The sequence below is a fragment of the Rhopalosiphum padi genome, chromosome 1 (genome assembly GCF_020882245.1).
Source record: "Rhopalosiphum padi isolate XX-2018 chromosome 1, ASM2088224v1, whole genome shotgun sequence".
In the NCBI taxonomy this organism is placed as follows: Eukaryota; Metazoa; Arthropoda; class Insecta; order Hemiptera; family Aphididae; genus Rhopalosiphum; species Rhopalosiphum padi.
Genome location: NC_083597.1, coordinates 37,932,809 through 37,960,128, shown reverse-complemented (window position 1 = coordinate 37,960,128; position 27,320 = coordinate 37,932,809). Strand labels below are relative to the sequence as shown.

Sequence of the window (27,320 nt, the reverse complement as noted above, 5' to 3'; positions counted from 1 at the left end):
TACGAATAAATTTATACCTATCGCCAACGTATGATCAATGTAGAATAAACGTAGTTTAGTCTTAAGAAGTTAAAAATTGACATTTTTCAAATACCTACATGACTACATGAGTAATTATGTAGATATGCTGCAGTAAAAAAAATTTGAATCATATTCAAAATCAAGCGTTCGAATTTTCATGTTCCCTTCAAAATTCAAAGACACGGTATAATAGATGCTGATCTATCCATCCAACTTCTTTGCCTAAGATTGTCTTTTTAAATTCAATGATTTATCATATCAATCAAATTAATCCTAATCGAAGACGAAAATGTGAAAAATAGTTAATAGAATAACTCAGTCATAATGAAGCATTAAGATTGGTCTTAGTAAATTAATTGACATGGATACATGGTTGTTTTCACATTTAAAAAATAACTTCAACATTTGTTAAAAATTATCTAGTACGTGCATAGAATAATTCTTTTTTTGTTATTTAATTGTTATACCAAGCAGGGAACAATATTAAGCTAACATCAAGGAGTATGTCGTTGAATTATTATACTTAATAACTTGATTAACATATTTTGTTCTCTGGTTCCGATATGCATTATACAAAATAACAAAATAAATATGCTTAACTTAATTTTTTCATTTAATTAATTTATTCAAATTCTATTTTTGAAATTTATAAGTATACTTATACAAAACCATACTTTTAAATTCTTGAAATCATTGTACAACTTGCTCTTTGTTCTGTAGCGATATTGAATTCTATTTTTCAAATTAGAAACCCCCATTTACTTTTATTTAAAAAAAAAATTATGCGACTAATTCAAAATTTAAACGAGTTTTTCAACTATTGCAATGTTTGAATAGATTTATAGTTAAAGAAGAAAAAAAATATGTTCAGCAAGTCACCTTGTATAATACTTATTAATCATTGTATACCCTATACGTATAGTTAAAGCTGCTTTAGCTTAAGAATTTTGAACATATGTACCAAAATGCTAATACATAATATAAAATGACCATAAGTTCCTGTATAATACACATAATGTAAATTAAATTTTAATAAGCCTAATTACCAAAATTAAACAATAATTGTCCTGAGTACAACATATCCGACTTATTATAATAATTAGAAAAGATTTTCAGAATAGGAAAGTAAATTATAAAAAAATTACATACAATTAAAACCACAGAACACACTGTATTACTTATTCAGTATTATTACACCAATACAAAATTTTCATCCACAATACATATAATAAATTACATGTCTATAAAATTATTTATTTAAATATAACCTAATATTAATAATTAATATCTAATTAATATTTTAAATTAAAAAAATGTGTGGATAAAGTTGTAAAATGTATATAATTTTGTATATATATTCAAAAGTTTATAATAATTATAAATCAACTTAATAAATATAAATGTATTTCATAGGTATTTTACTACATTTCTTAAGTGTTTAAAATTAAAAAAAAATCTTATTTACTATAATTAAATGATGGAAATCTGTTTTAATATAATGTCATATATTTACAAAAAAAAAAATATATAAATAGAAGCACAAACAACTGAAAATACAGGTAAAATGAGCACAAGCCACCCTCAATGTATGTATCAGTTATCCCTCTTCTCAGACAAATTAAAAACCAAATGAAATTGAATACACGGATCATTACTAATGGGTACTAATTAACTACATTAAATAGTATGAAATGAGTATAATATAAGATTGAAAACATAATTGAATAGCAAAAATCAAATTGCATTTTTTTTTTTTTTACATGAAGCCATCGCCACCAGGACCTCCAGGTTTTTGGGCTTGAACGCTAAAACAAAAAATAAAGTAAATTTAACTTCATATTTTATAAATTAAAAACCATAATATAGTTTTAAAATAAATTAACTGACAACATTTTAAAATATATCAATTGTTTTTAATTTACACAGATGTGCAATATAAAATTTAAAAAGTAATTTGAAAAGCTATACAAAAATAAATATGAATTTAAATATTATACAAATCTTAACTCAGTTCTTAAGCTAGAATAGATTATAATTTGTTTTTTTTTTTTAGTAGGATTAATTTTAAATACCTTTGATAAACAATGTTTTTTTAAAATAACGAAATAATTTTAAAAACAACAAATAACAACAATCCATGCAAGCATTAACACCTTAATATTTAGATGCTTTTAATTTAAGGGGAAATAATAAAAATCTGCCAATCGTAATAAAAACAAATTGATAAAATTTTGAGAACATTATAAAATACTAGAAATAATTTTATAATTATTCATTGTGATTTTAAATATCTATTTTGTTAAAATAATGCTATACTAGTAATAAGTACTACACAAAGTCATGAACAAATAACAATAATATTTTAATAATACAAATTTGATAAAAAAAAATTTATATTTCAAACACATTTTTTTATTTAAAAACCAGTAAATTTATATTATTTCCCATATTAACCATAAAAAAATGTAACTAAGCAAGGTTAAAAAATGCAGTTGAAACAGTATCAAAATTATATTACATGGACATAAAATATTGTTAAACATTATAAGATATCTAACATAAAATAAATAATAGCATAAATTAAATTTTCAATAAAATGTTATTTTAAAACATTTTAATGAAATTTTAATTAAAAAAGTTAGAAGAAAATAAAGATACTTTTAGATAAAAAATACAATACAAAATTATAATATTTTTTAAACATACATATCCTTAGTAAAATATAAAGCATATAAGTTATTAGATAGTTAATTAAGTAGATAAAAGCAGTTATGGTTGTTGCATGCTGTTAATCGATACTTTCGTAAGAAGACTAGAGACTTTTTGTTAGGAAAATACATTTTTTTTAAAACAACAAAATCACTAGTCTTCCATACGATAGTTAACGGTTTTCTTGTAGCTGAGAACCCATAGTTAGCTGCATGGCACTTCGTTTTTACATGTTAGTAATTTTTATATAAAATCCTTTCACCTTAAATAATACACATTAAGATAAAAATAAAAATATGAAATACTAACCATTGTTGTAATAAATATTGTGCCATTTGAATTTGACTGTCTGTGCCATTTATAGTGATTATTCGTTCATCTGAGCCTTCAGTGGGTTCGCCAATAGTGATTCCGGCTCCTGAATCTTGGCGTATGCGACGGATTCTAGCGCCGGCTTTGCCGATTATCGCGCCCGCGAGCTTTAAAGTAAAATAATATATTTAAATCAAGTATAATGAAATCAACACAATATAATTTGAATTTAAAAAAATAAATTATATCATTATTTAATAAACTAGTGAATTATTATATTAAATTAGAATTTTTTTATTTTTTTTTTCATGAAACAAATAATTTTTAAAATTTATAGTATTTCTAACTTTGAAATATCTCCAAATATATAATCTATAGTTGTATGTTAAAATAGACCTTAAAATCGATGAACTTTCCTAAAATCTGAACTTGGGTAACTAGAAATCAATTTTGAATTTAACAAACAAAGTGATAACTTAATTACATGACAACTAAATAATTACAGTTACAGTTAGTGTAAAACTATTGTTAAATGCTATAAAATATACTTGAATTGATAACATAGTATGTTAAACAAAGATAAATAAGCATATATGTTAAATGATTAAAGTTAGACTAATATTCATTATTACTAGTTTATAAAAATGTACCATAAATTAATTGAAAATATATGTATTTAATTATATAATAATTTAATTATTCAAATTATTATAATTTTGAATTTTCCAATAAATTATTTCAATTTTTATCTATAAATAATGGAGGAAATATACAAAAAAAAATGTCGGACCACAATCCAGGAATTAATGAGAGTAGTTATGAATTCATATTGTATACCCAACTAATTTAAAATACAATGTTTAAATTAAAATTATTTCTATTTTCCATTTCCTCAAAAGGTATTATAAGATAATTAATTAAACTTATATATTGAATTTTCAAAATTGAAACCAAAGTTAAATTGTAAGTATTAGCATTGATTATAAATATTATTAGTATATAGTATTTATAATCAATAGTATTACATATCCAAAATGCATTATTTGCTTATGTTTTTAATATCCAATAAAGAAATTAAAAATAATATTAACAAAAAAAAATACGTATAAGAGCACACAAGGGATCGCATACCGAAAAACAATGGAAGCAACAGTTTTGATCGCTAAATTGGAACTACTCAAGACAAACGTACCGAAACATCAAATAATGTAAATAAAACAAAATTTAGTTGGAGTGTTAATTGAAGCATATAGTAAACTAGCTTAAAGGAAACATTTATATCTCATATTTCACTTATGTAAGCATAGTCTTTTCTTATCAAAGCATTCTCTTTATTATGCTTTCTTTTTTCTGTTACCTGTAGTATTTCTTGTTTTTACCGCTTACATAAGGAATGACTATGCATTACTCCCTCCCTACTAGTATTACTCTTTTCTTTTTACTTAAATTTGAATAAAATCTAACTCATATTACATTTGAAAATTAAGTGTTTGGTTATTTAAATTATTATCCCCTTATGTTTTTCATTTATTGATAATTTTTATGCTTTTCGGTACGCAAGCCTTGTGCATAACTCCGTCAACGGTAAAACTGTCACTTACATCTTTCGGAATAGTGACTTGCGTAGAACCATTAAAAGCTGCAGGTTTTCCGGCTCCAGCACCCATAGCTGGAGGAGGCATACTAAAATCACTCATAGGACCATCATCAAAGCCACCTTTTATAATAAAAAATAAGAATTAAATTATACAAGAAACCCAGATATTAAAAAAAAAATTAAATTATGGCACATTTTAGGCACACGCTCCCTGTCAGCTGTGGGTTATTGTGCCGCACATAAATTTGTATGGTTAATATTCATAGCACTCTATTCAACATACAGTGCAAATTTGTAATGGATTGAAGGTATATTTTTTATATAATGGAAAAAAATAATTTATAAAATCTATTTTAGATAAACGTTAAAGAACCTCATTCCACAATCCTGTTCAGATTAACAAAACCTTACATCTATGTAATTTAAAAAAATATAAAATATGTTGAATTCTCAGAGCCAGAAACCATAACTTTTTTTGGCATTTACTTTACATTTAAAATTATATAGGTAATATTTATTCATATATAATTTGTACAATCAATTAAATAATAAATTTTTGAATGTGTTTTTTTTTTAAATAATATAATAATTGATTTTTGTAAAAATTTTAAATCGTATAAAATGTTTTAATACAATATAGTGCTTTTAATTTTTAACATTTCTAATCATTTTAATTATATTACATTATCAATGATTATAGTATAAAATAAATATGTTTTAAGCCTCTTACATTATTTTTCATCATCATTATTTTATAATTTTACTGTGGAATTTAATGGATTTTGTTAATTTAACATACTTAATTGCATGATTTGATTAAATATGAAAACAAAATGTATATTTTTTTTCACTTCCCAAAATATTAAAATAAAATTAACTTTCCTCAAGTAATCTAATAAATAATAAAAATTAATAATAATCTCTAAAACAAACAGTGTTTGTGCTGGTGCCATCTAAATTAACAACAATACATATAAATACAATTGTAGTAACCAAAAAACTAAAAATACAACTTACCACCATAACCTCCGCCGCCACCGCCAAAACTTCCAGATCCAACATTATTTCCATAACCACCGGGTCCACCGCCATAGCCTCCAGCATTACCTCCATAATTTCCTCCGCCAGTATTACCGAATCCTCCACCGCCACCGCCACCAAATCCACCGCCGCCACCACGACCACCACCGCCGCCTCTGGAATAAGCCCTTTAATACAAAACAATAATTATTAAAAATTGAATAGATAAAAATTACATGTCACATTTTTGTCAATAAATAATTGACATACAAATATAATACAGTTAACTTTTAGTCAGAAATTAAAACGAACACTACAAGAAACACAAAAACTTTTTAAAAACTAATATTTTATAGAAATTATATCCAGAACTTACGGTAATTGCATATTTTTCAAAGCAATCCAAGAACTGGTTTATTTAATAATTATACTTTACATATTATATAATTTATTGATACAAGATACTCTAATTATTTTTTAGAAAATATAAATGTAATATTTACATTCCACGATTATTCATAGGTCCACCACCGCCGCCGCCTTGGAATCTTCCTGGTCCAGGTGGTCCACGTTGATTCATATTACCACCTCTCATACCACCACCACCAGCTGGATTACCATAACCACCATATTCATCTGAATAGTATTCATCAAAATTATTGGGATCATATGGATCTTCTGCCCCTTTCACAGGTGCCTAAAAAATAAAATCATCAATAAAATTAAACATTAAAAAATTCATACATTTCAAATACTTACAGTTTTTAGTAAATCCAGGACTTCCCTTACACAATCTGAACAGGTATTTGGTTTTCCAGTTATTTGTACAACTCTATCAGTACTCATAGGACAACAACTCGTGTAAATTTTAATCCGTGATCCCGTTTTCTAAAAAAAATTATTTTATAATAACACAAATTCATCAACATAATCATAATCATTTTTCTATAAGTTAATCATCTAAACTATTTAATTTAATTTAAGTTAATTTAATATTATTGTAAAATTTGTTGGTTATTAATTATATTATGAAAAATATTCTTTTTTTCATTTTCGACAATGTACAAATTTAGTCGTTATTAATGTAAAATAAAACCTAAGCTTAAGGTAATTCATCAAATTATTTTATTTATTTTTACAACTATTAATTTATTATGTGTGCTGAACTAACCTCTCTTAGCTCTTTCACTTTTAATCCTCCTTTTCCAATTATACATCCAGCTTGACTTTGGTGTACTAACATTCTGACATCAACATCAGTCTCTCCTTGATTATCGTTATTACCTTGACCACCACCAGCTCCACCACGTTTAAATCTCTAATCATAAATAATACTTAAATTAATAAAAATTGATACATTAAATTGTTACTTATGTTTAGATACTTACTGAGCCACCATCTTCTAAGTTGCCCATAACTTCACCCAAAACTTTCAAAGCATTGTCATTACTTGAAATAATAGTCAGTATCCTACCAAAAAAATAAAATAAATGATTATTTGAATTCACATGAATATATTAGGCCGACAAAAAAAGAAAGCATATTACTAAGAATGGACCAATTTATAGACACTAACACTAAAATAGTAAAATCAATCAAATGGAAAAATTTTAAGTTTATAATATTTTTTAATATAATTTAATGATAAATAAATAGGTTTAACAATAAAAAAGTAGTTTATAATTTATGAAGGTTTTTAATTGGTCTACTCTTAGTATATTTCCCCATAAAACTCACAAACAGAGAAAGAAATTTATCAGTTTAAATAAACTGATTTACAGGACAAACGGAAAATGATATAGCATACAGTTCTGTAATATTTAATTTATATTCTTAAATAGTTTTTGGATATAATGGATTCAGTCTTAAAAGTTTTTTTCAGTGTAAAATCCCAGTGTAAGAGGCAATTTTTAAGTTTTCAAACTATTTTTAAATTAACCACAAAGAGTGAAATTTGAAAAAAACTGCAAGCCCTGAAAGCCATATGAGAAATCAACCTAATTTCTTTTAATAACATTTCTCAATTTTAGAGGCTTTCAGTCAATTAAATAATTTATCAACAACAAAATGGTTATAAATACACATCTGAATCTACTAAAGAAAAAAAAAAGTTATGCATAAAAGAAAATTTTAAGTATATATATGAGAGATTGATGATGGATGATTTACCGTTCAGGACCCGGGCAATCTGGGACAGTGACTGTGGCATTGTACTGTTAGATGGACAGCATCAGGTAGTATCCGTTATTGTTCGCAGGTCGTATTCGTCGATGATTGAGGTTCAGGGCATATTCGTGGTATATGCAGAGGGGCCCAGGGTACCACGGGACATGTGAAATTAATCACATCGAGGGGCATGGGCATATGGGCATAGAACACATAACAAATTTCCAAGATCAGTCCTGTTTTGGTTAAGTTACATAGCAACTATACATGATTATTATTTGAACTTTATAATTCCAGTATCCTTTTTTTAAAACTTAACATGTACCGAGAGGAAAAATATCAAATAGGCCTACTTACCTTCACTTCATAAATAATTTTATTAATTTTAATTATTAGATCCAATAATTGGGAATATTGACAAATATAAAATAGTCTAACAATATTCCTTCATGGTCAACTGAGTGCCTCAACCAAACAAGTATAAATTATAAAGGGATTAAATGTTATATAACAATAGTCAATAGTAGGCCTATTTTGGTTGGTTTTGAATTTTTAGTACATTTAACAAACATAATTTTAAAATTTTAAACAAAAAACTCACGTCTGTACGCAGTCTGGATATGTTGAATCCACCCTTACCAATAATTGAACCAGCAACCTAAAAATAATAACTATTAATAGATTACCTATAATGGTTTGAATATTCAAATTCATAAAATTTGGGAAGCAACAGTACCTTGCTTGGAATAAGAACTCTTAATTCTATGTCATCGGGACCCATCTTGGGCCGTTTAAATGGGGCATTTGAATGACCATCATTGAATCTCTTCATGTCTGAAATGATAAGATTATAAAATGTTTTATTGTAATTTGGATAAATTATTTATCATTTTTTTTTACAAAACCATTAATTGAGTGATTTTTTAATTTAAAAAAAGTGTAAAGGAAGTCACTACTCTTAACATATACAACTATTAATTTTTATCAAATAAGTTTAAAACCTAGAAATTTTTTTTTATATATATGTACTAGTGGTTTTAGTTTTCAAATACAGTAAATTAATTATAAATTATTATATATTTTACAGGATGTAATACAAAATAATAATTATATAACATAATTAAAAGACATAAATTGTCTTGACAATTAATAATTAATATTAATTCATACTATATATAGAAATAAAACCAATGGTCGATTAAAAATAATAAGTACAGTAGATATTAAACATAACATACAATACCAATATCTGATAAAAAAAATTAATATATTTTAAATTTGGACACAATTGTATTGTATGGTGGATATTTTAATATTTGTTTTAGTCTACATTTATTTTGATTAATGATTCAATGATAATAATATTGGTTGATATGAATTATAAAATTAAGCATTCTGTGGAAACTCTCTGGACCATTTGTTATTCTTGTATTGAAATTAATAAAAACTACGTTATTAATAATAATTAAGTAATTTTATGAAATTATGACTACGTTTCACTAAATTTAAATAGATACACGTACGCAATCGAAATAATGATCGAAACAATCGTAAATCACACCACTATATTTTTGATATCTGGTAAATAGTAATAGTAAGCGGCTCAAAAGCGCAGTGGCTGGTTCACGGGTGAAAACTCTCCTTAGGTAAGAACTGTAAAGATACCAAACCACAACTAACCAGGCGTGGTAGAAACTTAAATTAAAATTCTGCTCAACAGTAAACCAAGTAGACCTTAGGATCTTCTAAGCAGATAATTTTTATCAGAAGCCAGTTATTTTTTCGGTAAAATCACGCTTGTATAAAAATATTATTTTTTAGAACATCGAATATTCAAGCAGTAATACATTAGTTATTATTTATTAATTATTATATTATAAATGTCTATAAGTTATACCAGCCAAACATAAAATATTTTGTAACGACTAACTAATTTTTCGTAATTTGATTTTTTACCCGTACAACAAAATTCTTAGGAAAATATTCGACTTTAAAAACAATGTTTTCATTTAAAAAAATAATAACTATAAAAATATTAATAAATAAACTATTTAATCAGAATGTGTTGTAATACAAAAGATGCAGTTAATCGTAATTTGTAAAAAGGTCTCTAATCTAGAGAACTAAAAGAATACTATCATGTACTACCATATTTTTTTTAAAGATTCAAATACTCGATAAATTATAAGTCATGGATAATATTATAATTTAAGACGTGTATAATACACGATGTAAACAAATATATTTACAATAGTGTAATCATTATTAATACCGTTAATATTATAAAATATTAATTATCACTCTATGTATTATACTATAAAATGATAATAACTTTATATTCATAATTAAGTTAGCACTAATAAATGTATTCTTATTTTTATTTAAGTGTCTACATGTTATATACGAAATATGTAATTACAATTATACAATAATAACAAATTTTGTAGAGCTAATGACAAAATGATTAAAGAAAAATAAAGACCAATTAAAAAAAACACGCCAATTTATTAAGAAAAACTGTTTAAATAAGAAACACACTCAATCACATGATATATTATAACTAAATATTATTTTTTCTCTAATAAGCATAGTCAAAATTAATGTTGTGAAGGATTCTATTAAACCATTAAAAATTAATTTTAATATAACTACTATTCGATTGATTTATTTACGTTTTTACTTATTTAAAACGTAATAATTTTAATTATATTAATTCTGTTTTGCAACCACAATAAAAGAGTGTTGGTTTAGATTTAATTCCACTACAAACACGAATATAGTAAAATTTAAAAAAAAAAATATCAAAGGAAAATTAATATTTTCCTCAACCACACTAACCACCTATAACCAAACTTTAACAAAATCAAGTACATAAAAAATATATTAAAATATATAATTTTTGAAACTTCGTAATTTTTACTGTAATTAATAATATAACAAATAAAGATAATAATGTTTAAAGTACAATTATTATTGGAAAATACAATTATTAATAATGATAAAATTATGTTAAAAAATACGAATATAAATTATAATTGATTTTAATCAAAAATGTCTACACATAACGCATAATCAATGCAATAATTATTAATTACCTATAAAATAAACACGCAAAATGATTGTTGTGGAAACTTACAATAATTAAAATGTAAGTACAGTTAACTCGTGGAAACTCACATTATTATTACTGTAATTTTTTCAAAAACTTTCCCATTTTTTTTTTTAGTGAATATGATTCATCAATAATTTTAATTTAATCATGCGAAAATTATTAAAATCTATAGAAGAAAAAAAATTAAAACCCAGCAATTGTCAAGTGTACTTAGGTATATCATTAAGGATCTCATTTTACATAATCATTTTAGCAAGGCTAGCACATTACATAATACACGTTGAGAATTGGTGGGGAGCGATTTGATCGAGGGTAGTTTCATTCACCTTGAGTTCACTGGCATGCATGATACGGCAGACAGCAGACTGGCGCCAACAACCAACCCCTTTTACCCTGCAAGGGGACACTTCCTCTATTCCTATTGATCCAGTAAAAACCAATGTCATGCTATTGCCCCCTAAGTGTATACACTATACTAGACAATATATTGATTTAAAAATGATGAAAGTCCATCAACGTAATTAAATTTACTTTATTTGTTAAACAAAGAAAAATGTTATAATTTAACTTAGTTCATATAAATTATTATTATTATAACATTTTTATTTTTAAAAGAAATATATTTTTTAATTCTATAATTTTTTTATCGCAACAAATAGATTTATAAACAATAAAAAGAATGAAACATTTTAAAGTAAAAAATCTAATTAAATCTATAGGTCAAAATTTTAAACACAAACGAATTGTATCACAAATTAAAAATGTTTATTTAAGCTTTGAAATTCAAATACGTAGATACTATTTTGTAACAAATTAAAAATAAATATACTAATTGAATAATGAAGTTAACAGTATTGGTTAATTATTGCAAACATAATACGAATCTTAAAAAAAATATATTAATATTAGATAAAATTAGCAAAATTTTAATAAAATCGATAGATTATTTATTCAATTATTATGATACGTCCGCCTAATAACTTTATTTTATTTATGAATTTTTAAATATCAATAATCACTTAATCAATAATTCGCCTACCTATATTTAAATATACAATATATTATCAATAAATATTAAATGTTGATTTTATATTTGTAATTTGTTACAAATAAAATAAAATAATTTTCATTCATAAAATGATTAATAATTAGTAATTACATTATTTTAATGTTCGTAATACCAATATTAGGTTAATAAATAATTTTAAAAAATACACAAAGAAATATTTTTTTTAAAAACACGATTACAAATTGGAATATTGAATATAAATTTAATAACATAAAGTTTTCAAAGACTTACCCATATTATATTTTAACTTGAAAATATATTTATAAGGGAAGAAGTAGACTGTTAGACTGCTTTACTCAGACTGATATAAAAGGGAAACTAAGGGCACCTGGTAAACACTCGCTAGTGCTGTTTACAAAACAGTAACCATGGAAACTATAAGTTCAGAAATTGACCACTAACGGTCAGTTTTAAGTTGACTAATTTATTGAAAAGTAAAAAAAAATGGAATGTTACAGTTTATTATTATTTTATAATACCTATCATATATACGAATTATACTTATATAATAATAGTCAAAATCTAAACGAACATGCATGCCAAACAAGAGTATTTTAATAATATTATATTAAATTATAAACATTAATGCATCATTATTATAGAATTATCTTATAATATAACGTACTATAAATTATACAATATAATATCTTTTACAAGTGCATTTTACTCTATACACTCGCTCAAAATTGTTAGCACATTTTATTATTTAAAAAATCTTAAAAATTAAATGTTTCATATATGTACTAATAATAAATAAATACAAATGATCATTATAAATGGTAAACATTTATTTTCTCTAAAAAGTATACGTTTTTTAACATTTTTTTTCTACATAATTTAGTCATTACTCGATTAAACAACAATTTTTTCACCAAAACCAATTCTTAAGTTTATTTACTTTTTTTAATGATGACAATTCATATTCAAAGTATTATAAAAGTAAAATATTTATAAGTATTTCGAACTTAAACAGATGGAGTAGTGGAACAGGGTATCCCGTCAAAATGCAGGTTCAATGTAGCTCTACTGCTCATCTAATAATTACCTTGATCTATTTATAACTATTTTTTCGAAATTTCAAATTATCATTCAGATTTGGAATACGAAATTATAAACGTGAGCAAGATGATTATACAAAAAAATAAAAAAAGATAACAATAAAAATATTGTTTTATAATTATTTATTAAATACTTTTTTTCGGTAAAATGTTTATATTTAAAATAATTACCTTCAATATATACTAATCAATATATATTATCAAACAGTAAATTGGTAAATGTAAATAAATAATTAAAAAATTACTAAAAATGCAAATTTTATAAATCATAAACAATTCATAAAATACTTATTTTTCCGCCCAAACGTTTCATCGACATTTAAAAATTTAGTAAAAATTCTGCCATTAATGAAAATATACGAAAAAATTGTAACTTACTTTATATTTTAAAGCAGTGTTTAAGATTAATGTTTTTATTTTTTGTAGTAATAAAAATTAAAAAATGTAATATTATTATTATTTAATTTTAAAATCAAATTATCAAGAAAAAATCGGATTTAGGATTGTATCAAGATTTTCTCTTTCAATATTATAATTAATGATTTTAATTGTACTTCAGCCTAAAATACATTACTATTAGTGAATTTGTAAGTTATTAATACAATCTAAATATAAAATTGATATATTTACTATTTTACTACGATAAAAATAATCGGAAATTGTATCTAAATTCTGAGGTCGTAAACAAAATAATATATCTTTAAAATATTATTAATAATGTAAAGTATACATTTTTCAAGACTACTTAACAATTATCGAATTTTTAAGTAAAAAAACAAGGTTTAATTTATAATAGTTATGTCAACTGAATAATTGTTCTAATAATAATAAATAATAATAATGAATAACTGAAAATACAGTTAATATCTAGAAGTTTTCTATTTCCTTTTTTTAATTATTATAATAATTCTACTTCTATATAATATATCGAAGTTTAACTAAAATTGTAATTTTATTAGTAAGTCTTGACAGAAATATTTAATTTTCCATTTAGCGAATTTTTATTTTATTTTACCGATTTATTACTCGTTTTAACCATAAATGTATTACACAATGAAAACACCTAATAAGCATGAAACCTTACAAGATTCGTGATTAGGAGAGGATTTGTATAGGTTTCTCATTTAAGCTGACTTAACTTTCAGGTGTATAAGCTGTAATTGAAAAATAAAGCTTAAAATAGAAATACAGTATCTTATTTTATAATTTACAAAAAAAAATTAGAAATTATAGTAAAATACTAAAAAATAAATACTATAAATACAATACAATATTATAATATGATGTACACATCGTGCCAATAAATGCAAACCATAGGGTATTATTATTTGCTACCCATATGATATTAATAAAAGAAAAGGGGAAAAGTAGTGTCATCCATTATGAAAATAAGCTCTTTGTTTGATTGCATGTTCGCATGTCAACTATGGGAATGAAGTGGTACCAGTTTGTTTGTTAACAGTTGCCATGGGAAACACCCATAATATTAAACAGTTTTTATAACCACAGGCCACAGCGTTAATAAAATATTAACAAAATAATAATTATTATAAAAAACCAATATTTATTCAAAGTTCAAACATAACCTGTAGGTAATTCTAATATACTAACACAATATATTTTTTTGAATTTAGTATACATAAGATGGATTTACACAATATGTTTGTGTAATAAGAATAGGTGATGGAGTTAGCTTGGAATTTGCAAATAAATAAATTATTATTATTCGTTGTAACATGTACAAAATGAAAAAGAAATCATTCATTAGGTACTGAGTAAAGAAACGTTTGATAATTATTTTTAACATGGGAACAGTTGTTTTACTTATTTTAACCAAAAAAAAAACATAACACAATTTGATTTCACACCAACAAAAAAGTGTATATATCAATATATCTAATTTGGATTCTTAATTACAATCAAAATTGCATGTAGTCAAATTGACAAGGCATCAATCTTAAGTTTTTTTTTTTTTTTTGTACATTAATTTGCATTAATATTATACCCAACTAATTATTAATGGAATAATCTATCCAAGTAAAAATTATCACATTTTACTCATCTTAAATTAGTATTATGTTATAAAAGTATTAAATTAATTAATTTGCAAGCGACTTATTAATATATTTCTACTTTCTAGTGGGCTAAAGCTACATGAGTAGCTAATATTGTAGAATATTAAATAAACCAGAGTAAATGGTTTAATTTGTAATTTGTAAGAAAGTGATGATAATGATAACTGATTAAACATTAAACAAAGTTTTGCATTTAAAGGTTTAAATTTTGAAATGTTGATCTGTTTAAAGAATCCTATTTTTGGGTTCTATTAATACAAACTAGATTTGAAAAATGTTGGAATGCTTAATTTATAATCTAAATAAGGAATTCCTAATGTAATTGTTTATTTTCCAAATTTTAATGTTTTATTATATTATATTTTCAAAATTGTTAATTTTAGTAATTTATAAATATAATTATGCCGTTTTATTATACACACTATTATAAAAAATATAAAACACTAGTATATTATAATGAATATACAGTAAATTTCCGTTACAATAAATACCAATACAACGAAAAATCCCGTTATAACAAAAATTATAGAAGTCCCCTGCTAAAAATCAGGGCTTATAAAGAGCTTATTCAAATTTTTCTTACAGCGAAATTTCCGTAATAACGAAAAAAAAAATTTGATCTCCTGGAGTTTATTGTAATAGGATTTTACTGTATTTATAAATCATATACATGTATATATGTTTAAAAATATATTCATATTGTCTTGTTACAACATAACTGTTAAGAGATAACTATTAATTAAAATGTTGAGTCCACAACAGTTGATTTGATCGCAAAAAATTTAATTAGGTATTTTTTATTTATTTTAAGCAGAACATTTAGCTATAAACCTATTATTAAAAGATCAATTTTTATTAAAACACGTTAACAAACATCATTGCTATAGCAGTCATGCACTTAACTGTAATCCCAGCATCACTTAGGTATATAGCTGAATTAGCATTGCTGTAACAAAAACATGTGTAAGAAGTGTTTTTTAGGAAGCCATATGATTTTACCAAACAATTATTAAGACATAATTGGACATCATGTTGGTTCAAATACGATATTTAGTTTTATGACTTGAATGTATATTGAATGCTATAACGCCTAAAACAGTCACTATCCTATTACGAAAAAAAAATCAGTGACTGCTATAGACTGTTCGTCAACGTGTTAGTAAAGATATTTTTGGATTGTCAATTCTTAGTCTCATTAAATTATGTCAATCAGGAAATTTAAAATACTGATTATGATTATAACCTAACATGTACTATGCTTATGTATCTTAACTCTTTCACTGCCGCCAACATACTATTACGTTCTAATCAATTTAACTTTAACAGAAAACTTTATCAGTACGGAAATAGGTTCATTTTCTAGATAAAGAAATATAACTAAATCCAGCAAGAATACGCCACAGCCTCACAAAAATCAGTTATTTTACACATTATCTTGCAACACACCTAGATGGCAGCATGTCAGTAAGGTTTAGCTGAATCTGTGGTATTTTTTTTTGAGAGGGGGACAGAACATAGATATTTTAATCATTCGTAAAATTGATATTTTTAAATCATCTAAAAATGTATCTAATTTAATAGAAAATTAGGTAATAAATTAAAAAATTAGGTTAATAATAATTTTCTAACTAAGGTATAATATATATGTGTATGCTGAAATGGTGAAAATCAAAATAATTTATTTTATACCTAAATAACTCAATATACATATTATCCAATATAATTTTGCTTACAAGTTTACAATAGTTGAATTATGAATATTGAGTACTGATATTATTATTTTTTAAATAGGTCTTATCTTTAACACTTCATATCATACTTATGTCAAAAATTGTATGAATAAAATTCAATAAACTTTAGATACTCAAATAAGTATATTAATTTTTTCTATTTCATAAAAAAATAATATCTAGACTTCAAAACAAAAATACAATAAAATACAACACTAGTAGAATAATAACTGTAATAAATAAAACAAAACTAAATTTAAGTATAAACTAACAATACTTATGCCAGGTTGATTAAAATATATATTTATTTTACTAAAATGTATTGAATAAATCATAATTTATTAAATTACATTTAAAGGCTATTAGGCTCACTAAGTGACTTTTGACTGATTAGTCAAATATTTAGGAAGCGCTTATTAGATTTATCAATTAACATCTTAAAACCCATATTATTTCCAAAAATTCTAAAATGTGTAATCTAAAATGATAGATAAATAATCATAATATATTAGGTTTTATTATTTATAATAGTTGGATCTAATTTCAAAATTATTCATAAAACAATCCTATAATTTTAGACTATTAATGACATAGATTGCTTACTTTGGAGTTTGGAAGTAGTAATTTATTAATTAATAATTATTGAGGCGTTCCTGTGCTGCAACTAAACCTTATACTTATGAACCAAACAACTTTAGCAGTGTTCTGACCTAATGGCCGGCCAACAAAACCTTATACAATATTCATACAAAAAGTCCAGGCATTCAGTTGCAACCATCGGACAGTTGGTGTTGTCATATATGACACCATGGTTACACACAAGACAGACTACACGAAAATTGATGGTTACCCCAGTCGTAGTATTTTGTTAAGGGATTGGAAGAAGGCTAGAAGCGGCGGACAATGGTTGTTGGGCATAATGGGAGGGTGTACCCAACGTACTACGACTACAACTGGTCATTAAACGTGTACGCACGAGCGAGGGAAATAGAAAAATACCTAACCATCGGGCGTTACGCCTATGCGCGTGCGGTCACGTACGTGCCGCCGCCGGACCGTTACTAAATACTAGGTGTACCGCAACGGCGGGAAACAAAATGCCTATTACGAGCGCGAAAGCTTTCACCCTCGCGCGGGGCTAGTCGGGTATAGCTCCAATCGAAGCTTTAGCATTACCTACATACTTAACAAATTATTTCGTCAGCGAAGACTAATATGCGAAAGGCCAAACAGCGATTTGCCGGCCGGGACGCGGTCAGCGCATTTGCGTTAGTAAAAAAACACTATGGTTAAAACGTGTTACCTGATGATTTGGAAGTACAGTCTTAAAAGCGTCTAAACTGTAAATGCGAAACGTCAGTGCTGATGAACGTGCTCCTTAGTCCTTTTAGATACAACAGTCAAGAATATCAGAAACGGAAAAGAAAATATTAATACGACGGACAAACGTATAAAGTGCACAACAAATTGTTACGACTTCAAAATGGCTGAACCGCAACCGCGTCCTTGCCCGCCGGTAAGGAACCCATAGAGTGGCGGTACAGTAGAGGGGTATATTTCCAAGGAGTACTATAAATTCATAAACACACTCGTCGTCGCCGGCGGGATTTCAGAAATTTGAAAAATCGGAAGAATAAAACTGGAATGAATTCATATGGCGAATGGTGATACTAATAAGTAATAAGTAATAGCCAATAGGCATTGTGCAAACACTTCCTAGTTTAATTTTAGCAAACCTCATCTTTTCTTACATTTCTTATTATATTATATTACGATCATCACTATTTATCGATAATAAATTATAATTAAATAGCATAGGTGCTAATAGAAAATAGATAGTTAGATACCAATATTAATACAATATTATAAATAATTATTTAAACTGGGATTCAACAGTCCCTTACATACAGTCCTCTACACAGGGGCGTATTTAGGTAGGGGCTTTGAGTTCTGTTGCCCAGAGCGTCAAATTTTTATTTCGTACTTTAATACTGGGTACCTACTGACGTAGTGACGTCAATCATTAATATTTTTCATAACAAATGTGTGCCATAGAGGCAATACTATAATATTTATATAATATGGTATTATGGTGTTCTATGGTATTAACAGTTTCACCATTACGCGGAGTAGAAGTTTTTTAGTTTTTTTTTACTGGGGGGAGGCGGCAAAATATGTGTTGCCCTTATCATAAAATTCCTAAATACGCCACTGCCTCTACATATTTGTGGAGGGGAATAGGGGATTATTGCGACTTATAGCACCTTCTTCTCAATTGCCCTTCTCTCTGTATTCAGAGAACTAAGCTTAAGTCCCATTTCTCTACTTACGGAATCAACTTTTCCCTCTTTGAGACTATCAACAGATAACGTTAACTTAATAAAACTTACACTCACATATAAAATTTAAAAGTGTGAGCTTTATTTTTTACGTATAATATATACGATTTTTTGTATGTATTTTATTTTTAATTGTCGAGTTATTATAATATTTTGTTAAAATTCAATTAACAAATTAATAATAATAAAAATAATATATAGTTATTATATTAGCCCAAATATTTAGGGCTATTTATTAACTCACAATTAAAATGGAAAAAACATATAGATTATTTAGTAAATCTTATTTGTACTTTTTTTTTACATATTTTGTAATTTAAGGTATATTCTTGATAAAAAAAAAAAAACATTTAAGAATAATATATATTTCACTTTTGTCTTATGGTATTGAGAATTTGAGATGCACTTATGATATCCATTTAATACATTAACAAATATACAAATCTCTAAAACTATAATATGTGCTATACCTTATAAAATACATAATTAAATATATTTATTCAATGGTGTCATATGAAGCAATCACTTCACTTCTTAAATGGGTAGGTGGATTGTGGTTAGATGGGTATAGGTAGGTAAGCTCTAAGGCAGTGTTTCTCAATTGGTGTGTCGCCAGGTAAGTCCAAACATATCGCAGGAAGTACTAATATTAAATGCACAAACCTTGTTGACACTATATTTATAAAAATTAATAAGTATTATTCTTAATTTTTTTTATATTGTGTCACAAAGTATGAACATTTTTAAGTGTGTCGCCATGATACAAAGGTTGAGAAACACTGCTCTAAGGGTTAATGCGTTAATAAAGTTAAATAAGATATTATATATTATAATTGATGCCAGATAGCATGTTTTAGATGTTCCTTCACAAAAAGTTGTGAGCCACTATATTTATTTGTATATTTTTAAAAAAGTTTGAACTGTTGAATGTAATAACTATAGAAAACTATAGGTAAACAATTCTGTTGCTACTTCACTTTCCCAATTGAAAATAATATGAATATTTTTTTTTTTAGTATTGTTCAGACAAAAATAATTTTAATTTGAAATTGTTTCATAAATAAACAATTGCTAATATTTAATAAATCAAAATAATACAATTTATTTAAATAAATAATCATACTTTAAAATAAATAAATTAATATATTTAATTTGAGGTGCATATTCAGTAGTACTGTATTTTACACAAATTGAACATTTTTTATACCACTAATAAATTGATAAAAATTACATTAAGATTCATTGTTAGTAAATTAACTTATAAAGTGTAAGTACCTAAAGTTAAAAATTAAATGGCTTGAATGCTTATAAAAAAAAAAAATATATAAATCATTTTAATTAAAAATAATAACTTATAATAAATGAATAATATATAAAATAAATTGTATTTAACTAAAAAAATAATTTATGGCTATATTCTGTTACTGTTCATCTAGTAGAAAAAAATTACAACATAACTATAAACCAAGTATAATAAATTATGTCATTAACAAAACACGAAGCGCAAAACGATTATAAAGTCCATAGAAATAACTTATTTGGGTATACATTGGATTTAAAACTATACCAGCCTTTACATGAAAAATTGATATTTTTAAAATGATTAAAATTAAGAAATATAAAATATATGTTTGATAAATAATTTATATTTACTCTGGAAGACAAAATGAAGATCTAACTTCAATTTTAAATTAATTAAAGTATGTATAGAAAAAATATATAAATAGCTGTCATGGTAAAAATAAAACTTTGGCCTTATAACATTAGTAGGAAATTATTTTGTAACTAATATATATGATTATAGCCTGCAAAAGATATTCCAGACTAAATTGATTTACTATTATAATAAGTTCCGTTTTACATGAGTGCATATAAATATATTTACCTTAATTAAGATTAAAGCCCATGAATCAGTTAACAGAACTCACTCTAATATAATATTAATCGCAAAAATAGTTTTACTAATTATATAAGGAAAGTATTTTCTTTAATTAAATTACTAGGACCATTTTTAAATAACAGTTATTTATTATTATTAATGGTAATATTCAAATTATAAATAATTAAAAAAAAAAAAAATAATAAGATCTTTGTACATGATCGTTTTACAGCATTGTGTAAAGTTTAACACAAAAATGAGCTTTTGACTTAATATCATAAAAATATTATTTTATTAAGTACAATTTAATGTATGTATAAATGGTCACAAAATTATTTATTTTTTACTTCATACAATTTAAAATGCAATCAGAAATTCAATTTCATGTTTATTTTTAATTTAATCAGTAATTTAGTAAAATATTTACTCGTTTTTTTTTTTTTTTATGGATCATTTAATGGTGTATAAAGCAAAATACAAAAAAAAAAACGTAAAAATAAAAGTAAGTAAAATAATAATAATAAATATTAGTATAAAAAAAAAAAATGGGCTTTTAAAAAAAATTAATGACAATTAAAAATCAATAATTAACACGTGATAAACTCTGATTAACTAAAGTGTTTTTTTAATCTTTATTTTAGGGTCGTTCTTATTACTAAAATTATAAATTGAGTAAATATCTTCACATGATAACACATTTGTCGTTATTTTGAGGATCGCCCTAAAAAAATATTTAAAATTAAAACAATATAATAGAGTAATTAAAAAAAAAACATATTTTACTTCATTTTTATATTATGAAGGATGGCCCACAAATAAAAGTATACACTATACTTTCCTAAAACCAATCTACATTTCACACATTTTATTCAATAAAGCATATTATATAATTGTAAAATATGAAAGCTAAGTCATTTATTTATATATTACACAAAATTGAAATAATAAACAAACTATAAATATATATTTATTTTATCCTTATTTTTAAAACTACCTCACAAAAAATAACATTTTTTATTTTTATATTTAAACCAACTAATAAAAAATTTTAAAATGATTAAAAGAACACTCAACATAAAATATATTTTTTTTTTAGTTAGATAGTAAATATTATTCTAAAGATAATATTGGAACTACATTTATATTTGCATTATTTGTTGAATGAGAGATTACAAGAATATTTTTAAATGTGTAAAAATTATCTATTTCACATAATGATTTACCTATTTTAAAATTATAAATATTTTTATTATTTTATTATATGTGTATTTATGTGCTAAAAACTATAGTGAAATCTATACTTACTGGTTGATGAAACAATTCTGTTTCATAATCACCATATCCTTCATTGGCTCGTGAATGAGAAACCTGTCCTTTTTTGAGTTCATGAGTAGCTACTTCCTATAAAGAAATATAATACAGTAATAATATATATAATTCTTCATTTAAAATTTGCATACTTGTCCCTCAGGATTTAAAAGTATTGTAGCCATAAGTTCACCAACAACCCAAGCTTGAGTGTTCATGACAATTGAACCAGCATTAGGTTCATGAATTTGATTACTGGCAGTAGAAGACCATACAGTTAACCAATTGCCAGCACCTAGTTTTACTGAACGATGAAACTTGAACACAGTAGAAACATTTTGCTCTGCAGTGGTGCGTACTAATTCATATCCACTCAATGCAAATTCCTAAATTATTATTATTTATTTTATATTTCATAGTCAAAAAATAAATTTAAATATTTTATTTTTACCTTTGATCCTTTATTGTATAATTTTACAAATTGGCCATCTGGACATACTTCACAAATTTCAATATCACCAGTTGATGAAGCAGTAATAATATTAGAAAATTCATACTCTGTTTCATCGCGTTGAAATAATTTTCTTTTTTTTCCTCTTGGGCTGCCAACTACAGATGAATTTGGAGTAATACTCAATCTCCTCTCTTCACTCTCTAATAATTTTCGATAAGCACTAATTTCCATATCCAGAGCCACTTTTATATCCATTAAGTCTTGGTATTCTTGTACTTTCTGGGACATATCATCTTGCATAGCTGTTAATTGTTGATCAAGTCCTTGAATATCAGCTATATATTTAGTTCTTTGAAGCTCTTTTAGTCGTTCTAACTCAGTAATTTTCCTCTAAAAAAAAATATATATATATATATTTTACTATTTTTTTTTAATGTAAAAATTTATTAAAAATAAAGTAAGTGTTTATATACCAAATAATCATTATTGGAAGACAATAAGTCATTTATTTGTTGTGTTAATTCAGCAACACGTGAATTGGCCACATTGATATCTTCTTGAGCTGCTTCCATAGCTTTTTTTTTGCGTTGCAATTCATTTTCCAAATTTTGAAACTACAGTGTTCAATATTTTGTATACATTCATTAATTACGGTTATTATTTTTATTAAAAAACTGATTATACCTTGCTATCAAATAAATCAGAAATTTCTTTCTTGTTTCGTTTAACATCTTCTTCGGCTTGTTGTCGTAATGTTTGTAATTCAGATTGTAATTTATCTTCATATTCTTTAGTTAAACGTCCATCTACTTCAGTAATAACTTCGGTACGGCGGCTAGTTCTTGTATCATTAAGTTGTTGTTTATGAACCTATGAAAAAATACATTTTTTATGCAAAAAATATAATATAAAAAAATGTATAAACTATACCTCTTCTTTAAATTTGAAATTTTCTTTCAAGCTTTGTAATTTGTTTTCAGCTGTAACTCTTTGCAGAATTTCTTCTTCTAATGTTTTTTGAACATCCTTAACATTTTTCTTTTCTATTGTTAATTCTTTGGTCAATTTCTGTAAAAAAATTCAAAAATAATTTAAATAATGGCTATATTATTATAACTTATCTTATCATAAACTATAAAAACAAAATAAAAACATAATATAATATAATAAAACATAGTAGACATTACTAGTTACATATCTACAATCCAATATATCTGTTAACATTAGTTGTTCACAACTCATTTCACGTTTAATATCTGCCTCTCAATCATTCCCTCGCTTAAAAATAGTTTTAAAAAAAAACTTAGCTAAAAAAATACTCAAGTAACTTGGAAAGACTTAACATGACATAAATTTTATAGGCACTCAATGTTACTCAACATAAATCAAATTCTGAAATTTACTAATCATTTTACAAGAAAAATAAATGAAAAAACTAAAAACATCCCAATTTGTTTCTTTAACTAGACAGCTCAAGAAACTAGTGCTCAAAATTTAATCATTTTCAACAAAACAATTCTCAACAATTCTACTTAATAATATTATAATAATTTAATACTAAAGGCTGACATAACTTAATTTAATTAGTTTTAAACATTCAAAATTATCAACAAATAAATAATACTTGCCTTATTAGCGTCTTTCAAATTCTTATTGTCAATCAAAGTTTGACCATATTTAGAATTTAATTCATTAAATCGAGCTACATATGGTGTAGCTTCTTTCAATTCCTTTAAAGCTTTATCGAGTCTGAAATAATTAAATTCTCAATAAATGTTCTGATACATTATAAATAACATTGAATAGCTATATAGTAAAAAATATGATGTACAATATCTTGAATTTAATTATCAGGTAATAATTGTTGTTTTAATAATACCCAATTTTAAGTAAATGAACAAGTACGAAAAGTTTTTTCACAATAAGATATTAGCTGGGAATCAATAAACTTTTTTACAATGGTGTTATATTATTATCTGACAATAATTTTTATCTATATCATGTTATCAAATTTAATAATCAAGTTAAATTTCATGTTATAAATGAAAAACGTAAAACATGTTATATTTTAGGTGTGTTTAGTATATATATATATATTAGTCTATCAACAAATAAACCATATAACTGATCAGGTGGTAATTATAATTTTTTTACTCCAATATTATAGTTATTTTTAATATTACATCTAAAAATATTTAAAATGAACAAGAAGTTGATCACAAATGATATGTGGTACTTACTTGGTTTTGAGCTCTTCGATTTCCAAAGTTTTTCGCCTATTCTCTAACTCGAGGCGGCTCTTTTGTTTAGCTTCGCGGTCTAATGCATTTCTTAGATCCTCAAGCTCAGACTCAAATAATACCTTAACGTTGGACACCTCCCGGGTTGTCACCTCCTCTGAAGAATGGAGCTCTTGGGTCAATTTTGAGTTTTCGGCTTCCAAGTACTTAACGCGGTCAATGTAAGCGGCTAAACGGTTGTTCAAATTCTGTAGCTCGTGTTTCTCCTGAATACGGCTGAACCTGGTAGGGCTCAATGTCGCCGTCCTCCTGCTCTTCTCGCTATTGGTAGTGCTGGTCGTGGACTCATCTGGTTGCGGAGTGTTTCTGGCCGCACCACCTTTTCTCAATGGCCTCTGCGACATTTCAATGGCCGGTGTTCGATCACCACCACTATTCGATTATTCGCATAAAACGCGTGTAAAAGAAAATGTACAATATAAACACTTCAAAATCGGAGCGCAAAAAGATCGATTTTTATAGTTACAATTATTATAAACGAAATAACACGGTCACTAAAAGTATAAAACACTAAATATTTACCATCAACCAGCCGCCGGGCAAGCTATAGTGTATACACAAAAATCTTAACGGGGGTCGGAAACCCACGCCTACAAGCCGCGAGACGCCGACTCGGCTTTTTCAGTGTGACCAACTTATTCATAAAAAGCGTTAGTACTTTAGTATTAGTCACGGCCTTAGATAGGAAAGCCGTGGTGTTAGTATAAACTATAAAGCACGGATATAGATCTATATGGCCGTGGTATGAAGTCTATGATTATTTTTTCATTAATTGTCATCTACTCTAGTCTCTATTCACACTAATTTCACTAACATTTTAACATGTTTACATAATATATATTAATATATATCGTATAACCGTAACCGTAAACGAAAGCTAATCGCTAGTCGCTACTTCCGACTTCGCTACACGGACTTACTGATGTCTTAGTGTCTTACACGAGTGACATGACAACATGAGCATTGAGCAAAGTTTATAGATAATTCACAATTATCTATAATATTATTACGATAAAACTTATATTATCTTTTAAACACGTGTCATGAAATCCATAAACCTTATACTAATAGTATAAGTTCTATGATGAAAACCTACCACATTGAAAGTGAACCGCTAGTGATGATGGACGATAGTACCGAATGTCTTAATATTACTTGCCCTTACCGATTTACGATTATCTGTTTCGCTCTCTTACTCACTTACTCTCTATTTGCTACTTATTAGTTATTTAGCATTTAACTCGATGCAAAAGCAAATTAATGAATTTCTACTTATCTTAATTCGTTTTCTATTTAGTATTTACTAAATAATATTCATATTGCTAGTCACATAATTGACGGCTCGACATAATACACGAGTTGTGATTATCAGACATTTATTATTATTATTTATTTATTATTATTTTTTTTATTATTTATTTTATATTTATTTTTTTTCTACGAATTCTATTTTTTAATATTAAAATAATTTATTTCAATGGCTAGATTTTGTTAGTATCAACAAAATATTATTAATAATATTTAATGTGAATGCAGTTATTTATAAATTATGATGATAGTTCATTATCAAATTACGTGAAAACATGTGACTCGACTATCGAGTACGTGTGGTGTGTGCTATGAATTATGCATGAAGGTCTTCACAGTCCACACATATATTATATTTACACGCATAATCTAATGTATACGTATAGATATGATTACACTAATGCGCTATATTGCTCTAGACCAAATTATGGTAGGTACGTTTGGTTTGAAAGAATTTGTTAGGTATTTTACAATTCTACATTAGGACAAGTCGAAGGTCAATTTCAAAAAAAAGTCATCGGTGATGAAAATGGAGGCATGAAGCTCTATATATTCTACGTATACGGTTTAAATACCTAATTTTACATATTCAAATATCTATAGATGGCTATACATACATATGTGCATATGTGCTACATAATAACAAAAGACAAACTCTACAAACTCTACCTTTAAATTATTATTTCGGGCGCCAAGGTTAGTATCTAAAATCTAAATTAAGTTATTTTTTGACCGAAGAAAAAATACAAGAATAATTCTGAATTTTATATTTTTATAGGATTTTACATGAGCATAACTAGGGGGGCTTAGGTGGGCTTCAGCCCCCTAGAATTTTTAGGTAAATGTATGTGCATATTATAAAC

The 27,320-nt window shown here is 25.5% G+C and overlaps 2 protein-coding genes across 3 annotated transcripts; both read right to left on the bottom strand.

The window, feature by feature from the left end:
* Positions 1-1,172: 1,172 nt before the first annotated feature.
* On the bottom strand, positions 1,173-18,374 carry LOC132918672 (heterogeneous nuclear ribonucleoprotein K homolog). 2 transcript variants are annotated; one of them, XM_060980080.1, is made up of 12 exons: positions 18,173-18,374; positions 8,562-8,659; positions 8,427-8,483; positions 7,829-7,872; positions 7,048-7,129; positions 6,831-6,977; positions 6,419-6,547; positions 6,163-6,356; positions 5,657-5,847; positions 4,644-4,759; positions 3,040-3,209; positions 1,173-1,826 (listed from the first exon to the last, which is right to left on the bottom strand). In XM_060980080.1, the coding sequence occupies exons 2-12, from the start codon at positions 8,655-8,657 to the stop codon at positions 1,778-1,780; spliced, it is 1,275 nt and encodes a 424-aa protein (XP_060836063.1). In that variant the 5' UTR covers positions 8,658-8,659; positions 18,173-18,374; the 3' UTR covers positions 1,173-1,777. The 2 variants fall into 2 exon arrangements, with proteins under 2 accessions (XP_060836063.1, XP_060836062.1); XM_060980079.1 differs by lacking the exon at positions 18,173-18,374 and adding an exon at positions 12,238-12,372.
* Positions 18,375-20,331: 1,957 nt separating this feature from the next.
* Positions 20,332-25,711, bottom strand: LOC132918671 (lamin Dm0-like). Its single transcript, XM_060980078.1, has 9 exons — positions 25,090-25,711; positions 24,478-24,598; positions 23,780-23,917; positions 23,534-23,719; positions 23,323-23,463; positions 22,847-23,239; positions 22,548-22,781; positions 22,393-22,488; positions 20,332-21,808 (listed from the first exon to the last, which is right to left on the bottom strand). The coding sequence occupies exons 1-9, from the start codon at positions 25,491-25,493 to the stop codon at positions 21,770-21,772; spliced, it is 1,752 nt and encodes a 583-aa protein (XP_060836061.1). The 5' UTR covers positions 25,494-25,711; the 3' UTR covers positions 20,332-21,769.
* Positions 25,712-27,320: the final 1,609 nt, after the last annotated feature.